This window comes from Triplophysa dalaica, chromosome 21 (genome assembly GCF_015846415.1).
Source record: "Triplophysa dalaica isolate WHDGS20190420 chromosome 21, ASM1584641v1, whole genome shotgun sequence".
NCBI classification, from domain to species: domain Eukaryota; kingdom Metazoa; phylum Chordata; class Actinopteri; order Cypriniformes; family Nemacheilidae; genus Triplophysa; species Triplophysa dalaica.
The window spans coordinates 7,825,845-7,840,750 of record NC_079562.1 but is presented as its reverse complement, the minus strand read 5'-3'; the positions used below and the strand labels follow the sequence as shown (position 1 = coordinate 7,840,750).

The window sequence follows — 14,906 nt, the reverse complement described above, 5'->3', positions numbered from 1 at the left end:
ATTATTATTTTCGCAATAATCCTATAATTATATCATGCAAATGCTCGAATATTAAATGCGTCTAATCTATCCAGAGAATTTTAACGGATTTATATGTATGCGTTATTGTCCCACACTAAAGATGGCGACCTGAGGTTAAGTTATAGTTGGAAATAGTTAAGTTTGACTTTTTCTCTCACACATTTCGTGCCATCCATTCATACAGTAAAGTGTATGAATCAATTATTTATTATTTATTGTACTGGGAAGTTTGTCAATTAACCGCAGATGTAAATACAGAGCTTGGATTTTTCTGAAGAAACGCCCCCTTAGTGGACTTGTGATGCTGCCTGTGGCAAAACTGAGTAGGCTACTTAGAAGTGCGCTTGGTGGAGACCGACATTGAAGAAGCCATCTTTATATTATGATTCTATATTAATAAAAAAATAACATTTATGATAATGCAATACACAAAAAATAGTGTGCAGAAACTTTAGCACACATTGTAATGATACAATAAATATTTGTGTTTTGCGGATTTATTAATTGCATAGAAATGTACTCTTTATTCTGGGTCTTTTTATGTTTCTATTATGTTTGTAGAAATTTGAGTTTGTTTACAAGTGATTGGAATACATTCAATTAAAGCTAATTATTTTTCATTTACAACAACTCAAGCAATAATAAAAAAAAGGGGAAAGTTACATCTCATTTCTGCATAGGATAATCAAATATAGGCTCTATAACTGTTATGAAAGTTTTTTTTACTGCAGATCAAAGTGAAATCCAAAGGATTATCAAGATACAGACCTTCAGTTTCAGCAATGATCTATCAGCAGCACCATGTATGTACAGTATATGTCTTTATATTATGCACTCATTTACATTCAATTAGAAAAAACTCCTTAAAATGTAAATGTAAGAGGTGTCTTGATCGAAATCAATTTACACGGAAATATCTTAAAATGAATCAGTGTGGTTGATTTGTCTCGAGATGAACACCAGTAATGTTTTCGTAAGGTATGTTTTTCTAAAACAATTTAAATATCCTAATTTAACTAATGCCTAGTCCTGGTTTAAGGTAATCCCTGTCGATGAAACCGCCCCATGGTGTCCACTGTAGTGAACAGCAGTACTTTTTTAAAAGATATAGTACTTTTATTGTACATTTAAAAGCATACAGTATTTTTACATGACTTATTTTTTAACTAATTTTATTTTATTATAATGTAAAGTAAAACAGCAATTGTGTAGTCCAATTTAAGTGTAATTCCGATTTCAGTGTATATCATTTGAGGACAGCGGTGGAGAATGAGATGAAAATGATGATTCTGACCTCAGTTTAAAACAACTAACCATTTCCAAAACATAATTTACTTATTATTAGCACGGTAATAATCTTTAATCATCTGGTTATTATTATTGCATTACACCATACTTAACACATGGTTATTCTATTGAGCACAACAAGAGTTAATGTAAGTGTTCCAATAAATATTGGTTTCAACTTCAAGCTTTTCAATTGTTAGGAACAGCTGTCCCTAATGACTCACTTACTATAACGTCTTATAATACTTCACATCAATTTTGCACTAAATGCTCTGATAGTTATAATCCAATATGCAGAACTGTGCCATAAAATTTATTTTTTCGTGTCTGTTTTAGATACTTTTTATAAGGATTATTAATATCACAAAACTATACTGGCAGAAGGCATATTGGCACAAACTGGCACACGCTTTGCTCTGAAGCAGGTTAATTGGTTAGAGATAACTATGTGACGCACTTAGAGGTGCGTCTTTACCCCGGGCTCCCCTCTTAACTCTTCCACACTGACTATGGTAGTTAAGAGCCTTAGCACAAGTCCAATAATGATCCCTAAGCCACTAAACAGATCCTTGTATGGGTCACACAAATGAGGAAGAACAGAGATTAAAAGAGTACAGGAAGGAGCTTTGATCCCAGGACATGACGAAATGAGCAGATATTTGCCGATAGCATGAAAAATAGTTTTTATCGACCAATACTGATTATTTGCCAGATAGCTGTGCATCTCTAGTTATACTGATGGACTGATACATGGATTCAGTGATCAGGTTTCTAGATTATGAATGTAAAAAGAATACATACCAAAAATATCTAAACATTTTTAAAGTGTAATTCTGTTTCATCCGTATTGAAGACAAAGTAAAGCATTAGATGTATCACATGAAGAGAAAGTCAAGTCTGATTATGTGATTTATGAGAAAAGTTTATCAACAACTACAAAATTTATAGTTATAATTTTCTAGCTATACTAAATTCCGCACTTTGTGCTCATCCACAGTTTAATTTTCATTGTCTCCATAAGTTACAAAACCATCTTTTCAAGGTGTTTTTTATAAATGAAAGCTTATTTAATGTTTGAAATGTACTGTATTTACAGACGAAAATATAGCCACAGTGGGTCATGTGATGATAATAAGCAGAACTTCAGAACACCATCATTCACAGCATGTAACAGTGACCAGCTTTTTCCTAGTGTCCTGTAAGTATAGCATCTGTACAGATAATATCATTTGCTATCTCAAATCATGATTATAATAGTGTAGGTATGATAAGGTATGAATGTTATTTCTTAAATATAGTAACTTTTCTGGACCATTTAGCTTCCGATTCTCATCGATGACAGGAACTCTTTGCATATGAGAATCAAGGACAATCCAACTGTCACATATTAGAGATTCTTCACAAAGGCCATGATTCTAGGCACAAAGCTGTAGATAATACCACAGGAAAGCAGATTATCGAGGGGTTAAATGCGAGCGATTACTTGAATAATCTGCGTTGGCCAGCAGATTAACAGGTACCGCTAACACAGAACCAAACGGCAGAGTGAAAGGGATGATCCGAATTAACCAGGTTTTGGTGTTGGAAATTAGATTAGGTGTGTCGTTGTGTGACACAGATGTAGTTTTGCATTGGGATCCATTCATTGTGTATGTGTGCATGCACAAGAGTAGGTGTGTTTGCTACATAATAACAAACCTCAAATCCTTCGATTAAGACTTGATGGGAGGAGCAAAATGATATCTTATGGATCCCTATAAAAGAGGGATCATTTGGAAATAGTTAAAGGGGGCTTCGTGTCATGATCAACAAAGAGAACATTTAGATATTTTTCTATGCTGCATTAGGAAACAACACGGCCGTTTTTTTAAACGTTTTCAAAATCAAGAAAAGTTTCCCATTGGAGTGGCAGTCATATACAAGCAAGATGAGAAAAGGACAGACCGAGTTTCAAGAAGACTTCTTTATTCCCATTCCTTTAGATACCAACAACATCACAGCTTTAAGCCCTTTCCTGGTCCCTCAAGACCACCTGGGACACCATGGTGTATTTATGACCATGGCTGCCTTTACATTCTTCCTTTTCATTGGAGGGACAACGATCAACCTGCTTACCATTTTGTGCACAATTAAATTCAAGAAACTTAGATCTCACCTTAACTATATTCTTGTGAACCTTTCCATTGCCAATCTCTTGGTATCGTTTTTTGGCTCTTCATTAGCGTGCTACTCCTTCTTCAACAAGTACTTCATCCTTGGGTCGACAGGATGTAAAATCGAAGGCTTTGCATCAACACTCGGAGGTATTATGAGTCAGCATTATTCTGAATGCTTCTGTGTTAGCCTTTTGTTAAAAAGGCTTTTAGTTTGTTTAGATGAATCTATATTTTTTTTTCAAGAAACCTTTAGAATCCAGATAAAGAGGGATCATTTCATGTTCTGTTTTGGCAGGAATGGTGGGTTTGTGGTCTTTGTCTGTGGTGGCGTTTGAAAGGTGGCTGGTTATCTGCAAACCCCTTGGTAACTTTTCCTTCAAGACCCAGCATGCCATTGTTGGTTGTGTCATTCCTTGGATTTTCGGAAACATGGCTGCTCTCCCTCCACTATTCGGCTGGAGCCGGTAAGTTAGAAAGCAGAATATAAACACAATTGGAACTTAAAATGCTCACCCATAATCCAAAGGTAAATACCTCTATTGAACGTAATGAAAGAACTAGTCAACATTCAGAATTGTTCTGCATCACTCATGGTAATTTGACGGGAAAGTTCACCGAAAATGTACAATTCTTTTATCATTCACTCACCCTCATTCCAAACGTGTATGACTGTCTTCTGCTGTACACAAAGAAGATATTTTGAAAAACATTAACCAAACGACATTAGAACTTATTGACATATAAGGCCAAAAAACACTTGACATTTCTCAAAATATCTTCTTTTTTGTGCCACACAAGAAAGATTTGTATATAAGTTTTGAACGAAAGTGAATAAAAACTATCCGTTTATGTTGAACTTGAATTGAAATGTGTGTGAGAAAATGTACATCCATCAGCCTTAAGGTCTGTTTAACAGGTACATACCTGAAGGCTTCCAATGCTCTTGTGGTCCTGATTGGTACACGACAGACAACAAATACAACAATGAATCCTACGTCGCATTTTTGTTCTGCTTTTGCTTTGCCGTTCCTTTTGGCACCATTGTGTTCTGTTACGGTCAGCTACTCATCACACTCAAATCTGTAAGTACATTTTTATATGTCCATTGAAAAGCAAATTACTTATTTAACTAAGAGTTTTGGGAATAACCAAAAAATTGTTGGTTAAAACACAGTGGTGTAATTCAAAGTCTTGCACACTGATATTTCTAAATATATTAAAGAAACACAATACCCCTCAGTTCCTTATAACCCTAATAAATTGGTAATTCATTTTATTGACAACTGCCATCTATTAGTTTTTAAATACATGTTTACATATTCTCCCTGCTCCAGCAGATGGAGTTAACAGACTATCAATATATGGTTTTGGCCATATACTTTCAAATCCCCCATGTGTCCACTAGGCGGCCAAAGCTCAAGCAGATTCAGCTTCAACCCAGAAGGCCGAACGGGAGGTGACAAAGATGGTGGTGGTGATGGTGTTTGGCTTCTTGGTATGCTGGGGACCATATGCAAGCTTTGCTGTGTGGGTAGTTTATAACCGTGGTGCACCTTTTGACCTGAGACTGGCGACCATTCCGTCTTGCCTCTCTAAAGCCTCTACGGTGTACAATCCTGTCATCTATGTCTTGATGAATAAACAGGTATGCTATTATATACAAAATGAACATTTGAAATTTGGCACTACAACATGCAAAATTACAATATTCACACTAATAAACAGAAGCAAATGAATTCCTATTAAAAACATTGTAGTATATTATAATATTACTATTAAATGTATAAATATATACAAGTTATGAAATAATTGAATAATGGCACTGTTCATTTGGTTTTCTTTTAAATCGTACAGTTCCGTGCATGTATGATGAAGATGGTCTTTGGCAAGAGTGTGGACGAAGATGAAGCGTCATCTCAAGTCACCCAGGTCTCCTCTGTTGCACCAGAGAAATAAACCCATTCTCAATGTAACCTCATCCTGCAGACAAAAATATTTTTGGAATGATTGTAAATAATAAACAAAGCTTATAGGAATTTTTGCTTTAATGTCAATTTTTTAATCAGGCTTCCTGTACAAGTAGAATAAGTTTATTGTTATCTTAACAAATGCACAATAAATGCAAAGAAAAAAAGAACCGTGTAGTTAATTTTTATCATTTGAAGAGTTGTCAACAGAAATTACAATTGCTCATAACTTAAAATGCATTAACATATTATTTTGATATTAAAAATATTTCATTTTAACAACAGTAGTTGGTTACATATCACTTTACAACAAGCAAACCATAAAACAGAACTTTTACTCCATATATACATAAAGTTTGTAGACCCTCACAGCAAAATAATGATCAAGTAACACATCCAGAAATGGTCTAAAAAAGAGAAGACAAATAATAAGAATATTGGTGCAGAACTGCTGTGAACTTCTGGACAAATAATTAATAATGCCTTCAAGCTTTATGCACAGTGGATTATAGCTCTGCGGAAATCGGCCTCAAAGTATTCTTATTGCTCACATGAATGATTCCAGTATTTATATTTACTTACCTTTTTTTGTCACCAAATAAATTATTAACTTCCAAGCCAACGAAAAAGGAAGAAAAAAAATTAAATTAGCTTTTTGTAAAGTTACCTCTTCTAATTTCCAAACCAAGATAATGAAAAACAAGATCATAGATCATAGTTTGTCTGGAAATTAAACCACAAATGATGTTAGAGAAACAAGGAGCAGCGAAAGTAAACTTTTGCTCATGTTAAATTAACATCAGTTGAATGGATTAATTCCATTTTAAATTTAAAAATTAAATGTTCAGTACAAAATACCGTAAACACAGAAGATGTCCAAAGGCAAGTCGTGTGAGATTTGTGCTATTATCTTGAGCTTTCGTTGAAAATTCAGGTGTATATCCGAGTTCTGCTAGTAGTGAACTTTTGCCAAACATGAATAGTTCAGAACTAGCGGAATTCCAGACATACGACTGACTGAGCGCTCCAAAAACAACTGCTGATGCATTTCCATCTGTTTCTGAAAAATATCCTATTTTGCTACAAATCTGAATATCTGTCTCTAACTTCAGTCAAAGCTTCAATATGAATTCCAACAATCTTACTTAAATGCATTTGAATTAGTCTCTGATTATCATATCAAGACATTTCAGTAACATCATAAATACCTGCTTTAAATAATCAAGTGAAAGGAAACAACTAAAAGAATATATAAAAAATAATTACAGACTGCTCTCGTTCTTCCTGTTGGTTCCATCTCACTGGGGTTTGGTCTCTTCATATCCCAATGTTAACTTCTTACCGCTCCACTTTGTTACACTAGATGAGAGAAGCTCACGATTGGAAAAAAAACATCTATCGTCAGTAACAGAAAGAGATTAAGTGACCTCATCAAGATTTTCCGATAAACCCTACTTTCCCTAAAGTGAACCATCAATCCATTGGGATTAGGAAGGTTTGGGCTGCATCCTTGTCGATGTTAATTAGGCTCTTGTGTGTAGGGTACCTGGGTACCCCGGTTGTCCCATTAAGCTGATTTGAGCTCTGACTTTAACCTACATGTCTGACTTACAGTTACCCTCTACATGATGAACATTTGCACAAAAGTGTGTAACATTTGCACAAAAGTGTGTCACATTTACGTTAAATGGTTATGAGCCACTACAAATGAATGTTGTGTGTAAACTGTAGGGCACAGTGTTAATCAAATAAAAAATATAGGATAAAGGCCAAAAATTGAATTTTTTTCCACCAAGCTTCCTGTTCTTGATGAAATCTTAAAAGCAGGAGTTTTTAAGGATCAAACTGCATTAGGTGAATTGGTTCACAGTAGTCAACTGAGTACAACATAAAAAACAGATTTTCCTTTTTTTTTCAAATACTTAGTTCATACAATTTAGCCAAAGGCAACAGAGGAAGACCTTTAACCTAAATTTTAAAGCCTCCAGAAGGCATCACTAAATTATGTCACCTTATAATCACTGCCGACGTCACTGTGCCAAATGCCATAGTACAATGTTTTGGTTCACCTTTCGTGGCTTCGACAATCCTAGGAAGCAACAGTAGCTTAGGCCTTCTGTAAGCCTAAGAAATGAATCTTTGTTCAGTTCCTCGTGCCAGTTTTGACCTAATCACTCTACCTTAAGCGAGGGCATCTTTTTTTGGAGTATAAAAGCACTTTGGTGAGAACTTGAAGTCTGTCGGTGTGAGTCGGCCAGAGATAAAAGACAGTAGAAGAGTCACAAACTTTATCAGTAACTAAAAGAGTTAAGGCTATACAACAACACCCAAAAAATGGCAGACCAATGGGGAGAAGCGATGTTTGCAGCCCGGCGAAAGGGAGAAGACACAACGCGGGAATCGGTCTTTGTATACACCAACAGCAATAACACCAAGGGTGAGTTTTTGCAACACAGTAGAGACATAATAGGATGTAGGAGATTTAATGCATTCAGTTGGTTGACTAGACAAAATGTACAAAAAAAAAACAATACAATGCAGAAAATTACTTCAATTCAATTAAAAGTCTTAATTACTCATTTCCAGATCCCTTTGAGGGACCCAACTATCACATTGCCCCTCGATGGGTGTACAATGTTGCAACAGTCTGGATGTTCTTTGTGGTCGTCGCCTCAGTCTTCACCAATGGCCTGGTGCTGGTGGCCACAGCCAAATTCAAGAAGCTTCGTCACCCTTTAAACTGGATCTTGGTCAACCTCGCTGTAGCTGATCTTGGAGAGACTCTTTTGGCCAGTACCATCAGTGTCATCAACCAGTTTTTCGGCTACTTTATCCTTGGACACCCCATGTGTGTTTTTGAGGGCTTTACGGTCTCTACATGTGGTAAGTGACTTTAAACTCAAAGGCATCCTTATTACAATTACTTATGACAAAATTTTAAATAACAATCACTAATAATCAAATAGTTTGATACTGTATATGCACGATATACTGTATTACCAGCCATATCAGTATTGGCCAATAAATGGTTTTAATGTTAGCAGCAGTAGTAAAATCAGGCCAATATATTAAACCCTTTAAATTATGAATTATTTCTTCTGGTTGAACCAGTTGCACGCTGCTCACAGTTTAAATCCAGTATAGTACGGCCTTTCTGTCGTCATCATTCACTTTCTGCTATTAGCAAAACGTTGTTGATGTAGGTACAGTGTGTAATCTAATTAATCTTTAAACAGTGTAAAGTAGGCTTGGTTAAAAAAAAAATACTAAATGTTACCTTGTTTTCTGTAATGAGTGTTTTAAAATCAAAGCAGTTCATATTTAGATACAGATGGATTATCGGCTTCAAACATTGAAGAATGATCATTTATCACTATCTGCCAAAATAAACATATCGGTGCATCCCTAATACATACAGTCTAAAATCTACATAAAATTAATAATTATCGATGACAATGTCTTCTGATTTTTTATCAACAGGTATCGCTGGTCTGTGGTCTTTGACTGTAATCTCATGGGAGAGATGGGTGGTCGTCTGCAAACCATTTGGAAATGTCAAGTTCGATGGTAAATGGGCATCTGCTGGAATTATTTTCTCCTGGGTTTGGGCTGCTGTCTGGTGTGCACCTCCCATCTTTGGATGGAGCAGGTAAAACAGCCTCTCAAATTTTTATTTACAAGAAAGACACTTGACATCAATGATGTGTCATTAATATCCTGCACATTTATACACATGTGGACAAAGGGAAAGCATGTCTTCCTATTTATTTTATTCTCACAGGTATTGGCCTCATGGTCTTAAGACCTCCTGCGGTCCTGATGTCTTCAGTGGAAGCGAGGACCCTGGTGTTCAATCTTACATGATTGTACTGATGATCACCTGCTGTATTCTCCCTCTAGGCGTCATCATTCTCTGTTACATTGCTGTGTGGTTGGCCATTCGTGCTGTAAGTTATCACATGGGTGTTGCAAGCACATCAAAGTCCTCATAATTCATAAAAACCCACTAAGAACTACCATTGCATTTTTCTTCAACAGGTCGCTCAGCAACAGAAAGATTCTGAGTCTACACAAAAGGCAGAAAAGGAAGTGTCCAGAATGGTGGTGGTCATGATCCTGGCCTACTGTGTTTGCTGGGGACCTTACACGTTCTTTGTATGCTTTGCAACAGCAAACCCAGGCTATGCCTTCCATCCATTGGCGGCAGCCATGCCTGCCTACTTTGCCAAGAGCGCGACCATCTACAACCCAGTTATCTACGTCTTCATGAACCGACAGGTGAGTCAGTGCTGTTTTACAAACAATAAACCTTTAGCACAATGAAAAATAACATAATTTCTCCACAAAAATCTTTCTTGCAGTTCCGCGTGTGCATCATGCAGCTCTTCGGAAAGAAGGTGGATGATGGTTCTGAGGTCTCTACATCCAAAACAGAAGTTTCCTCTGTGGCCCCTGCATAAGCCACACATCAAATCTCAGAGCAAGGAACCTGAGCCAGATCACGTTGGAAATGAGATCAAAATGGGACTTTTTTTATTCCTTGTTTGCCCTCACCATTTGACGACTACGCTTCCAGATATTTCCCCCAGAGAGATGAGGAACGCATTGTTGCATGGTAGTGTGTGTGTTCAAACATTACTTTCTCTACAGCCTGCTGTGGGGCATACGATGCGCAGAAATGACTTCCAGAAATGTTACAGTTTTGATAGCATTCAATTTTCCACACAGTCACTAGCCACGGGTTATTCAGAAATATGCTTTGGCGGATATGCGATACTCCAACCAACAGTGAAAACAAATCACCTCATATTGTACAAATGTTTTTGGCTTGATGTTCAATGGTGATGTAATGTCTCTGTAACCTTAATTTTGTAGCCATCTTGCAAGAAAACAAAAATGACAAAAAAAGTTATAGATAGATGCCTGCCCATGTACAGCATGTAATATGGTTCTATTTTTCTTTGATGGAAATAAAAAAAAACAAGCACAATAAAAACAAAGTGTTAATTTATTTTGATCTCTAAAGAAAAATTTATTAGACAAAGTTTATTGTGACAAGAGGAGAAACATCTAAGTTGTTCGAAAATGCGCAAAGAAAGACATTTGGCAAAAAAATATTTTTGCTAAACACAAAAAATACAATTTGAAGAATTTAGTAAAACATGTTCTGGGGCACCTAATTACTACCATTTTTTGACAACTCCAGAACGTTTTTGACCATCTCAGCTGATAACATTTTCCAAAATATATTTATTTGTGTTTGTGTAGCTCAGTGGTAAGAGCATTGCGTTAACAAAGCAAGGTTTTGGGTTCGATCCCAGGGGAATGCAAATACCAATGTAAAATGTATAGGATATAGCAATGTAAGTCGCTATGGATAAAAGCGTCTGCCAAATGCATAAATGTAAATGTAAGTATTTCATGACAGAATTTTCATTTTTGTGTGGACTATCCCTTCAATGTCGATTTTGAATTCATGGAAACAACAAATAAAGTAATACATTTCACTAAGTTTAATTACGCTTGACAGGATTTAAAGCTTGAAAGTCACTTTTAAGTCTACATCTAAGAGCAAGTCAATTACATTTCTTCATTTAAGCCTAAGGGGGCTAAGCAATATCCACATGACACTAAGAGAACTTCTTATCTCAGGAAGATTAACCTCAAATTTAGGTCTTACCTTTTGACTAAGAGAATCAAAGTGACCCCGAGAGCTTGCGCACGCGCATGTGTGGGTCTGTGTTTTTGGAAATGTCTTTGCATTGTAAGTTGTAAGTGGGTATTCGGGTTTTATACCTCTGTGTTAGCTTTAAAGGGATACTTCACTCAAAAATGAAAATTCTGACATCCTTTACTCACCTTCGAGTTGTTCCAAACGTGTATACATTTCTGTGTTCCAATGAACACATAGAAGGATATTTGGAATAATGCTTATAACCAAACAGATCTCAACACCCATTGACTACCATAGTAGGAAAAAATATCATATCACTTTTTTTGTTCTGTTGAACACAAAAGAAGACACTTTGAAGAATGTAGGACACCAAACAGTTTTGGGGCACTTTTGACTACCATTGTTTTTTCCTTCTATGGTAGTCAATGGGTGTTGAGATCTGTTTGGTTATAAGCATCATTCAAAATATCTTTCTCTGTGTTCACAGAACAAAGACATTTAACCACACTTGGAACAACTAAAAGGTGATTAAATGATGACAGAATTTTCATTTTTGTCAGAAGTATCCCTTTAATTCGTTTCATGTCAGTTACAGTGCTAATCTTTGTGACGATGAGCTGGTATAAAATGTTTCCCCCCCTGTCTGTCGGTTTATTGGTTGCGATCTGAACCACGACCAGAAGTTCAATAACAAAAGAGGGACCAACCACCAACGTAGGAAGAGCAGAACCCAGTAACATGTACAAACATGGACCACTGCATAACTCATAGACACTGTCTTCTTACATTAATTGAAATTAAAATTGATGATGATTTAACTAATTCAATGTCTTTCTCTGCATATTTAGAAAATGGCAGAGGAGTGGGGTAATGCAGTTTTCACTGTCAGGCGACGAGGCGATGACACGACGAGGGACTCTATGTTTGTCTACACAAACAGCAATAACACAAGAGGTAAGAAAAGTCCAAGGGCAATGTGATCTCTTAAACTTTATGAATTGTAAAGTTCTATTCAATAAATTGTAATCTATTCACAGGGCCTTTTGAGGGACCCAACTATCACATTGCCTCTCGATGGGTGTACAATGTTGCAACAATCTGGATGTTCTTTGTGGTCGTCGCCTCAGTCTTCACCAATGGCCTGGTGCTGGTGGCCACAGCCAAATTCAAGAAGCTTCGTCACCCTTTAAACTGGATCTTGGTCAACCTCGCTATAGCTGATCTTGGAGAGACTCTTTTGGCCAGTACCATCAGTGTCATCAACCAGTGTTTCGGCTACTTTATCCTGGGACAACCCATGTGTGTTTTTGAGGGCTATGTTGTCTCTGTCTGTGGTAAGTTACTTTTAAAGAAATCTTTATTGACAAACCAAGGCAGTTTTAGTAACTTAAGATAAATTAAGTTATCAGATGTCCAACATGTTTTATTGGTTGTAAAATACATCTAACAACAATCAACAGGTATCGCTGGTCTGTGGTCTTTGACTGTAATCTCATGGGAGAGATGGGTAGTCATCTGCAAACCATTTGGAAATGTCAAGTTCGATGGTAAATGGGCATCTGCTGGAATTATTTTCTCCTGGGTTTGGGCTGCGGTCTGGTGTGCACCCCCAATCTTTGGTTGGAGCAGGTAAAATCATTATATTGACATCTTATTTATTACAAGTAAAATCCTCATTGAAGCAGAGACGTTGACAGATGAGAAGCAAATCTTCCTACAGTATATATTATTTCTCACAGGTATTGGCCTCATGGTCTTAAGACCTCCTGCGGTCCTGATGTCTTCAGTGGAAACGAGGATCCTGGTGTCCGATCCTTCATGGTTGTACTGATGATCACCTGCTGTATTCTCCCTCTAAGCGTCATCATTCTGTGCTACATTGCTGTGTGGATGGCCATTCGTGCTGTGAGTGATCGCATGGATCTTGCGGACAGTTTTTGCAGATTTTTAACATGCACTACGAACTACCATTGCATTTTTCTTCAACAGGTCGCTCAGCAACAGAAAGATTCTGAGTCTACACAGAAGGCTGAGAAGGAAGTGTCCAGAATGGTGGTTGTCATGATCCTGGCCTACTGTCTTTGCTGGGGACCTTACACTTTCTTTGTATGCTTTGCAACAGCATACCCGGGTTATGCCTTCCATCCATTGGCGGCAGCCATGCCAGCTTACTTTGCCAAGAGCGCGACCATCTACAACCCCATTATCTACGTCTTCATGAACAGACAGGTGATACTCAAATAGATTCTCTACATAGGTTTCTAACTTGTTACTTTATGCCATTTTGGTATGTTCAGGGCTTCTCATACAAAACGGTTTCTGCTTCGTTTTGCAGTTCCGCATGTGCATCCTGCAGCTCTTTGGCAAGAAAGTTGATGATGGATCTGAGGTGTCCACATCCAAAACAGAAGTTTCCTCTGTGGCTCCTGCATAAACCCATTCTTGACGTTTTTAGCTCCAATCGAAAAAAGGGTCAGAGAAAAATATTTCAAACAACTGGACTCACATACTTGCAATTGTATCAACTGTAGTATTGCGACTTCAAGTAGTATTGAAGTCGCAAAAATAGTGTTGTATTTAGATGCATTTGCAAATGTAAAAAATATATACTTTTTTAATGTATATTGTTTTAAGGTGAAAATTAAGTATGCAGCAAAGTGATGTTTTTTGTCTTTTCTTTTCTAACCAACTTAATTTAACAATCTAATATATTCTAATTTAAAAGGTTGGTAATGTGAATGTGTGTCCATGTGAGGTATGCTGTGATATTTGGATGCTAATAGGCTTATATTAAATCACTTTGAGGTGATGTTGTGAAGACTCTCACACACCCTGAAGTAAATGGGTTTAACATTGTTTAAAAGAAAAGTACACTGTAAAACTTGCTGTACTTGACCAGTGACTTTATTATAGATTTAATTTACAATTTTATATTAAACATAAACTTACCTAGTTTTTTTCATAAAACAATACACAATATTATAGACCTATAATATTTTACATCAAAGTAATTATGCAGTTATTATATAGATGGTAACAGTCTGCAACAAGTCGCAAATTAACTTATAAAATCCCTGGCTAAAGTCACAGCTTGGCAAGAACAATGCTGTTTACAGTTAAACGTTTTGTATCAGAGTAAAAGTATTCTGGAGTTTTTCGGTTAAAGCTTCAATGAAATGGAATACTATCCCATAAACAATTAACAGGCTGGACACATATGGTTATTTTATGTTTCATCTTTTAAAATGGTTACTTACAAATCAGCAGTGTCAACATTAGTATTTTTTTATCCTGTCGCCGTCTCTCTTCATTTCAGGTTTAATATTGCTGGAAGATATATTTTATCATTTGCATTTTAATACGATTTCCATGTAGAATCATGTATTTTTATTTGTAATATGTGTTTTACTATGTTCTTGTATGTACATTACTATATGTGATGCTTTCCTTTTGTTTTTAGGATGACATTTTAACATTCTGTCAAGGGTCAACAGATGGGTAATTCTGACACACTAACAGTGATGTTTATTAATGTGCAATGCCCCTGTAAATAAATAATAAATAAAAATGCCAAGCACATAAAGCAGGTTTACCAAAAGCTGATAATGCTGGTAAAGATGATGTATGGCAAATTAAATGAATTAATCAATTAAAAAAATTAAGTATAACGCAGCCTCAAAGGTAAGACCAAAAATGAATATTTATATATTAGTATTATCGTACATTACTTATTGTTTTGGTTATTTAAATTATTTTACCTGCAAGCTTTTTGTTTTCTTTTATATTTTTTGCATGTAAGAA

At 36.2% G+C, this 14,906-nt stretch overlaps 3 protein-coding genes across 5 annotated transcripts; all 3 read left to right on the top strand.

Annotated features, from left to right (window-relative positions):
- The first annotated feature begins 93 nt into the window (after positions 1-93).
- Positions 94-5,518, top strand: opn1sw2 (opsin 1 (cone pigments), short-wave-sensitive 2). Of its 3 annotated transcripts, XM_056734153.1 has the most exons (8): positions 94-155; positions 753-824; positions 2,405-2,506; positions 3,291-3,611; positions 3,760-3,928; positions 4,381-4,546; positions 4,870-5,109; positions 5,319-5,518. In XM_056734153.1, exons 3-8 carry the CDS (start codon positions 2,434-2,436, stop codon positions 5,418-5,420), a joined length of 1,071 nt encoding a protein of 356 aa, XP_056590131.1. In that variant the 5' UTR covers positions 94-155; positions 753-824; positions 2,405-2,433; the 3' UTR covers positions 5,421-5,518. The 3 variants fall into 3 exon arrangements, with proteins under 3 accessions (XP_056590131.1, XP_056590132.1, XP_056590130.1); XM_056734154.1 differs by having other exon boundaries at positions 115-824; positions 3,531-3,611; XM_056734152.1 differs by having other exon boundaries at positions 115-824.
- Positions 5,519-7,765: 2,247 nt separating this feature from the next.
- LOC130410252 (red-sensitive opsin) lies at positions 7,766-9,905 on the top strand. Its single transcript, XM_056734831.1, has 6 exons — positions 7,766-7,868; positions 8,018-8,314; positions 8,912-9,080; positions 9,213-9,378; positions 9,470-9,709; positions 9,793-9,905. Exons 1-6 carry the CDS (start codon positions 7,766-7,768, stop codon positions 9,889-9,891), a joined length of 1,074 nt encoding a protein of 357 aa, XP_056590809.1. The 3' UTR covers positions 9,892-9,905.
- Positions 9,906-11,956: 2,051 nt separating this feature from the next.
- LOC130410274 (red-sensitive opsin-2-like) lies at positions 11,957-13,539 on the top strand. The gene is made up of 6 exons (XM_056734865.1): positions 11,957-12,059; positions 12,143-12,439; positions 12,566-12,734; positions 12,845-13,010; positions 13,095-13,334; positions 13,441-13,539. Exons 1-6 carry the CDS (start codon positions 11,957-11,959, stop codon positions 13,537-13,539), a joined length of 1,074 nt encoding a protein of 357 aa, XP_056590843.1.
- Positions 13,540-14,906: the final 1,367 nt, after the last annotated feature.

Coding starts and splice junctions, on each gene's coding strand:
- opn1sw2 (XM_056734152.1), top strand. CDS start 731: ATGAAAGTTTTTTTTACTGCAGATCAAAGTGAAATCCAAAGGATTATC. Junction 825..2,404: donor TGATCTATCAGCAGCACCAT/GTATGTACAGTA, acceptor CTGTATTTACAG/ACGAAAATATAGCCACAGTG. Junction 5,110..5,318: donor ATGTCTTGATGAATAAACAG/GTATGCTATTAT, acceptor TAAATCGTACAG/TTCCGTGCATGTATGATGAA.
- LOC130410252 (XM_056734831.1), top strand. CDS start 7,766: ATGGCAGACCAATGGGGAGAAGCGATGTTTGCAGCCCGGCGAAAGGGA. Junction 7,869..8,017: donor CAACAGCAATAACACCAAGG/GTGAGTTTTTGC, acceptor ACTCATTTCCAG/ATCCCTTTGAGGGACCCAAC. Junction 8,315..8,911: donor CTTTACGGTCTCTACATGTG/GTAAGTGACTTT, acceptor TTTTATCAACAG/GTATCGCTGGTCTGTGGTCT.
- LOC130410274 (XM_056734865.1), top strand. CDS start 11,957: ATGGCAGAGGAGTGGGGTAATGCAGTTTTCACTGTCAGGCGACGAGGC. Junction 12,440..12,565: donor CTATGTTGTCTCTGTCTGTG/GTAAGTTACTTT, acceptor AACAATCAACAG/GTATCGCTGGTCTGTGGTCT. Junction 13,335..13,440: donor ACGTCTTCATGAACAGACAG/GTGATACTCAAA, acceptor TTCGTTTTGCAG/TTCCGCATGTGCATCCTGCA.